Source organism: Lolium rigidum, chromosome 7 (assembly GCF_022539505.1).
Source record: "Lolium rigidum isolate FL_2022 chromosome 7, APGP_CSIRO_Lrig_0.1, whole genome shotgun sequence".
Taxonomy (NCBI): Eukaryota; Viridiplantae; Streptophyta; class Magnoliopsida; order Poales; family Poaceae; genus Lolium; species Lolium rigidum.
The window spans coordinates 244,511,061-244,518,106 of record NC_061514.1 but is presented as its reverse complement, the minus strand read 5'-3'; the positions used below and the strand labels follow the sequence as shown (position 1 = coordinate 244,518,106).

General features: G+C 52.3%; 1 protein-coding gene across 1 annotated transcript; it reads left to right on the top strand.

Moving 5' to 3' along the window:
- The first annotated feature begins 2,397 nt into the window (after positions 1-2,397).
- Positions 2,398-5,392, top strand: LOC124678384 (ankyrin repeat domain-containing protein 13C-like). Its single transcript, XM_047214286.1, has 2 exons — positions 2,398-3,852; positions 4,757-5,392. The coding sequence occupies exons 1-2, from the start codon at positions 2,398-2,400 to the stop codon at positions 5,099-5,101; spliced, it is 1,800 nt and encodes a 599-aa protein (XP_047070242.1). The 3' UTR covers positions 5,102-5,392.
- The last annotated feature ends 1,654 nt before the right edge of the window (positions 5,393-7,046 follow it).

Sequence of the window (7,046 nt, the reverse complement as noted above, 5' to 3'; positions counted from 1 at the left end):
TTGGGGGACGAACGAGCGAACCGAACGGTGGATCCATATCTAGGGCGCAGTGCAAACGCAACCGCTCACTCTCTCCCACCTCCCGCGCGCCGCCAACACACTCCACCGCCGCCACCTCCGCACCGCCCGATTCGGCCGACTAGCAGCGGAGCTAGCGCAGGTCGCCCCGCATCCCGCCTGCGGTTCCTCTCCTAGCTCCAGATCCTGCCTCCGCCGCGCCGGCCGAATCGAGGATGAGCTCGGCCGACGATTTCATCGACGTCAATATGTCTGATTCGTCGAGCTCGGACGATTCCGACCTCGATGAGCTGCTCCACAATGACGAGGTGGAGGCCACCATCCTCCTTCTCCCCGTCAAGGAGCTGGAGGATCGCGCGTAGCTGCTGAATTGGAGGCGCGGCTCGGTGATTGGTCAGAACCACATCCAACGGAATCGCTTCCTCGGCCACGAGCAACTGATGGAGGACTACTTCACCAAGATACCTACCTATCCGCCCCATCTATTCCGTAGGAGGTATCACATTCCCCGTAGTTTGTTCATCATAATTGTGAAGACCTGCGAAGCCAACTCAAATTACTTCAAGCAACGTAGAAATGTTGCCGGCGTGATGGGTTTCAGCCTCTTCAAAAAATCTCGGCTGCCATGACGGTGATTACGTATGGCATCCTTGCGGATTACACCGACGATTATCTTAGAATTGGTGAAGATACAACCACGGAGTCCGTGCATAGGTTTGCTCGTATGATTATCAAATTGTTTGGGCCAACATATCTTCGATCTCCCAATGAAGATGACACAAAAAGATTGATGGAGATAAATTAGAAGAGGTTGGCCTGGAATGCTTGGTAGTCTTGATTGTATGCATTGGACATGGAAGAATTGTCCCAAGGCATGTCATGGACTATATTGTGGGAAGAGCAAAGATGCTACCATTGTACTTGAGACCGTCACATCACAAGATTTGTGGATTTGACATTTTTTTTGTTTACCGGGAACACTCAATGACATCAACATGCTGCAAAGATCCCCTTTATTTGTGAAACTAGCAAATGGGGAAGCACCCACTTGCAATTACAAGGTCATCAATAATGAATATACAATGGGATACTATCTAGCCGATGACCTCTATTCGGACTGGGCAACTTTTGTGAAGTCCGTGAAAGATCCCCAAGATAAAATAGAAGCTAAATTTGCTAACCTCAAGAAGCAACTCGCAAGGACATTGAGATAGCTTTTGGTGCTTTGCAAGCAAGGTTTGCCATTGTTCGGGGTCAAGCTCGGTTTTGGGACAAAAAAAACCCTTGTGAACATCATAACATGTTGTGTGATTCTTCACAACATGGTCATCAAGGATGAAAGAGGGTTAAACTTGTCCTGCTTCTATGACAACGTTGGCACCCGAGTGCAACCATGGGCGGAGCCAGGATTGGTTTTTAGTGGGGGCAAAGATGTGCTTAGTGGCGCAAATATTTTTATTAAGTGGGGGCAAATCAGTATTTAGCATGGCATATTACAAGGTGGTAGAAATTTGAGTGGGGGCAGCCGCCCCCATTGGCTAAAGGCTGGATCCGCCCCTGAGTGCAACCCCAATGGAATCCCGATCGCATTGAAGTTTTTTCTTGAAACGCATCGGCAGATTGAGAATGCCAATACCCATGCCCAGCTCGTTTATGATCTAAAAATACACCACTGGCAGCGACATGGCCATCGCCAATGGTCCTACCATTTCATTCATTTATGTGTGAGGTGTATCATTGTTGAGAAATTTGTTCATTTGTTTTATTATTTGAAAAATGTTATAATTTGGTTGAGACATTTGTTTATATGTTATAATAATGTGGGTGATCATTGTGTTCTGAAAACTATTATTTGATTAATTATGCTCGATTGTTGTATGTTTATGTTTATACCATGTTGCTTATGAATTCTATGAAAACCCTACTTTTACCGGTTCAGATGGTGCTGCCGCAGAACAGAGGCCAATTTTGGTTTACGGACTCTGTTTTGCGGCAACAATTTTCTAACCCGTAAAAACGAGGTCTGTTAGAGACGCTCTTAGTGTAGTATATTTTCTTGAGATGGTTAGTGTAGTATTTGTTAGAGACGCTCTTAGTGTACATTTTATGAGGACAGATACACTGATTGACGGTACAGTAGTTTTCCATTATGAACCCGGCTCGGCCCGGTCCATGTTTAGCCCATCCTTGACACCTTTCTCGCTTGTCTTGTTTCTTCCCCAGCGCAAGCGGTTCACCGTTTCCCCCAACGGTCCCAAGCTCCCCACTCCCCACTCCACTCCATCCCCACGCACGCACCAGCGGAGGAGGAGAACCCAACACAACAACGAGCCGCTACAATCCCAAGGTCCCCTATCCCCGAGCAGGAGCAGCCAGGCAATGTCAGTCCAGGACCCGTCCCCGGCGGCGCGCCCCAAGCGCACGTCGTCGGCGCCGATCCGGCCCCCCGACTACGCGCACAGCCCGGCGCATCACTGCGTCGCGATGCGGGACGCCGCCGGTCTGTCCGCCATCCTCGCCGGCCTCCCTCCCCTCGCCCACCCGTCGCGCATCCTCTCCGCCGCAGACGCCTCGCGCGAGGCCCGCCTCGCCGCCTCCGTCTCCGCGGCGCTCGACCGCCGCGACGTGCCAGGCGGGGACACCGCGCTCCACCTCGCCGTGCGTCTCCGGCTCCCCTCCCTCGCGTCCGCGCTCGCCGCCGCCGGCGCGGACCCCACGCTCCAGAACCACGCCGGCTGGACGCCGCTCCAGGAGGCGCTCTGCCTCGGCTGCAAGGAAATCTCTGCCTTCCTCCTCCGCGCGCACCGCCTCGCGGCCTGGGCCAAGCTCCGCCGCCGGGCGCCCGCGCTCTCCGCCGCGCTCCGCCGGGTCCAGGACTTCTACCTCGAGGTGGACTTCCACTTCGAGAGCTCCGTCGTGCCGCTGCTCTCGCGCGCCGCGCCCTCCGACACCTACCGCATATGGAAGCGCGGCGCCAACCTGCGCGCCGACACCACGCTCGCCGGGTTCGACGGCCTCCGCATCCGCCGCGCCGACCACTCCTTCCTCTTCTTCGGCGAGGAGACCGACGCCGGCGGCCGCCTCCTCCCGCCCGGCTCGCTCCTCGTGCTCCACCGCGGCAAGCGCGAGGTGCACGACGCCTTCGCGGCCGCCGCCGCCGCCGGCGACGAGGACGCGGCCACCTCCGACGCCGCCGCCTACCGGCCGGGCCTCAACATCACCTCCGCGAGGCTCGTGCCGAGGACCACGTGGCTGCGCAAGGAGAAGATGGAGAACGTCGGGGAGTGGAAGGCGCGGGTCTTCGACGTCCACAACGTCGTCTTCTCCTTCCGCACGCTCAAGGCTGCCAGCGCCGGCCGCAAGGACTTCACATTCGAGCTCGCAGGAGATGAGGACGACGAGTTCTTGCCGCTCGAGATCCGGGATGACGACGAGGACGGCGATTTCTTGGTCGCTGACATCCCCCCGCCCCCGTCGCGGCGCAGCTGCTACGTGCCCGGCCGGCGCAGCCTGGCAGGGCCGCCCTCGCACATGGGGACGCCGCAGAGGAGGAGGAACAGCGTGGACGTGCCGCGCCGGCTGCCGACCTGCGCGTCAGTCGGCCGCGGCGAGGACAGCGTGTTCGGCCGGCCCGCGGCCACCGGGGGAACCAAGTGGAAGGAGGAGGAGACGGTGAAGACGCTGCGGCCGACTGTCTGGCTCACCGAGGATTTTCCTCTGAGCGTCGACGAGTTCTTGCCGTTGCTGGACATCCTGGCGACCCGGGTGCGCGCCGTTCGCCGCCTCCGTGAGCTGCTCACCACCAAATTCCCACCGGGGACATTCCCTGTCAAGGTAACTTTCAGTCTGCTCCTCTGCCCTAGCGGCAACGCAAGTTCGTGTACTCTTTATTCTGAAACAAGGTCATCAGTTTCATTGGCTGTGCAAATTTGACTACTAGAATTTAGAATTAGTCTCTAGCGATTTTACAAAGTGAACGAGCTGCTGTCTTCCATTGACCCAAAAGTCATCTGAATCAAGCAAAGTAATTGATGAATCATCTGCTATTTACTCCACATGTGCATGAAAGTTCTTGTACTGCTACTGTATTTGATTTGGTAAATTTCCAGGTTCTATTCCTGTTACTTGCCACAATTGGGACTATCTAGCTGTTTATAGCATCAAAAATAGTAAGGGCACCAGCATGTAGTGAAAGCTCCACCTGTGTCAAGCTCGACTAATGTAAATGTGGAACAGCTTGTAGGCAAACAATTTATAAGTGAATTTACTCAGCTCACTTGCTCATCTGATGGTGCATTGCCCAGGAAGGAGGCAACTTCCAGATTTGATCAATGTTGGGGAGTTGAATAGTAAATGATGTCTAATAAATATGAAAATATCTTCCAAGGGTACAAACTGGTGTATACGGAGGGCAAATATGGTTCAAAAAAGTACTAATAGCCATTGAAGTACAGGCCTAGCACTTGGTGTAATGTCATTTTGCTTCATCATCATGTTCTGAAGACTACTGTGCATCATCCTTTTTTCTGAAGAGATTGTTGGAAGCATGGGATCAGCTCGCTGTCCATAGCCATAATTCATGTTTCTGCTTACTGATTTTACTGATGCAGGCATGCAGCTATGGAGTAGAGATGTTGTCTTTCAGTTCTGCTAACTGATGATTCTGTTGCTCATGCTTTGGTTGCGATTCGTTGTTATGTGTGAATTCAGCTAACTCATGAATCTGTTGTTCATGCAGGTTGCGATCCCTGTTGTTCCAACTGTCAGGGTAGTCATAACTTTCAACAAATTCGTCCCCCTTGTGGAGCCAGAGGAATTCTTCACGCCGATGTCGAGCCCCAGCCTGTTGGCGAGCCCAGGTCCAGGCTCCATCATGCCTAAGCCAGACGTCCACAAGAGCTCCTATCTGAGGTGGACGTCGAAGAACTCCAGAGCAAAACCAGTGAACCTGTCGCAGGTCGCGGACAACACCGACCCCTTCACCATCCCCAGCGACTACACCTGGGTAAACCTGGGTTCCAGCAAGAGCAAAGACAAGAAGTCATCCAAGACCAGTAAAAAAGGCAAGAGCAAAGAGACCTAACTGTCTAGCGGTGTCTCGAGTTAGTGTGGAGCTAATACACCATTGCCCAGAAGGCCAGAACCTGTAATTACTGAGCATCTGGGATGAGCCTCCTAAATACCTAGAGTTAGTGTGTACTGTATTTGCCAGGAAACAGCTGGTGTGGAACCAGGTCTGCTGATTTTCATTTCCTCTTTATGTTTGCCTCTTGTTCACTGACTGTTGTTCTTCAGCAATGTTGTTGTAAAAACTGGGCAGCACCAAATTGCAGAAGCTGCTATTTTAGATGCTACAAGGATTCCTTCAGTTCTTTTATATCATCTACTGCATATTTCGACCCCTTATGTACTAGTATCAGCTTATTTCAGCTCTTCAGTGTGCACCTGTGCTGGAGACCGATCTTCTTATTTGAGCACATTCTGATATTCTTTCCTGGAAAAAGGGAGGTGGTGGAAGAAGGGTTCGTCGATCGAGGAGTTTGATGGATCTTTTTTCTCTTGTGGGGATCATTATGATGGCTATTGCGGTGATGCTGCCTCTGCAAAAGATGTGTTAGCGTGTTGTGTGTCCGTGCTTTGTAGCGCAGAATCATTGGCCTACATGCAGCCTTTACAGGCGTTCCTTTCCTTGCCGGGCGGTGAATAGTTGGCACCGTGAGTTTCACTCGCAAACGCCTAGTATTCAGAGAAAAAAAGTATCCGGGAATGGTGTTTTGGCACATGGGAGCATATGCTCCCTTTATTTTGAAATGCATGTTACATACATTTTGTAATTTCAAAAAATTGAAACGAAAAATTCGAACGTACATCTTCACGTGCTACACGCTCACAAAGTTGTTTCATAAAAATCCGACTTGTCGTGTGACGTGTGTAAAAAAGACAAAATTCAATGCTAAAAATAAGGCTTTTCAGGAGATAAATTTTCTCTTTTTTACACAGACCACAAAACATATTGGTTCCTCGCGAAACTTGACGAACGTACGTATATTGTGGAGATGTACAAGTAGAATTTTTTATCAAAATTTTTCGACATTTCGAAATTTAATTTTTGATAGAGGGAGCATATGCACCCGGGAGCCGAATTGAATTTCACTATACTCTTCATAACTTCATTCGCCAACAGAGAACACCAAGTACCATGACAGAAGGTAAATTCTTTTTTCGTGAATTCTAGCCAACCAGTACTTAGATACATCCATACTAGTGCCAAATAATATGGATTGAAGGGAGTATATGAATCCTTACTGTCACATACAATACTTACAATCAAAATATACTCTTCATTCACTAACAGAGAACACCAAGTAGAAGAAAGTGAACAACCAGCGGAGGGGGTTAGGCGACCGCGCCGCCAGCCCCAAAGCGTTCCTCTCCCATCCACCCCTGCCTCTCGCGCCACTGGAGGATCCGCCCCGGGCGAAGCCATCGTGGCGGCGGCGGCGCGGACCTTTCCCTCGGACGGCGGCTCTCCTTCCTCGCAGCGGCGGCGTTCTTCGGTAGCAATTCAGCGGCGGTGTGGTGTCGCGGCCCTTCCCACCGATCTCTACGCCTTGACAATGACGAGGGGTTTGGCCCCCTCCGGTGGGTTGGCCCTGCGGTGGCACCGACAACCTTGGGTCCGTTGGTGGCCATGGGCCAGGGTGGGGCTGAGGCGTTTGCTGCAGCGGCGTGGAGGCGCTAACTACTGTTGCCGGGCGCCATGGTGGTGTCGTGGTTGTGGGCTAGTTGGCCGGGGCCCTGCGTCGGATGTGGCTTTAATCCTCATCTCCCATCTGTTTCGGCTGCATCAGGGTTGTGGTGTATGGTCAGGCGAAATTCCTGCTTGGCGGTGGCCGATGCTGAGCACGACGATGGCTGCGAGCGCAGGCATGGTCATGGCCTTCATCATGCCTTTCTTATCCTTTGATGCCCGGGGGAAACCCTAGGTTTGGTTCACCGGACTAGGCGGCGGCACCAAGGTGTCGTTA

What these genes read in the sequence shown, in the direction of transcription:
- LOC124678384 (XM_047214286.1), top strand. Translation starts at nt 2,398, where the DNA reads ATGTCAGTCCAGGACCCGTCCCCGGCGGCGCGCCCCAAGCGCACGTCG. An exon ending in CGGGGACATTCCCTGTCAAG is followed by an intron (nt 3,853 to 4,756) that starts GTAACTTTCAGT and finishes TTGTTCATGCAG; the next exon opens with GTTGCGATCCCTGTTGTTCC.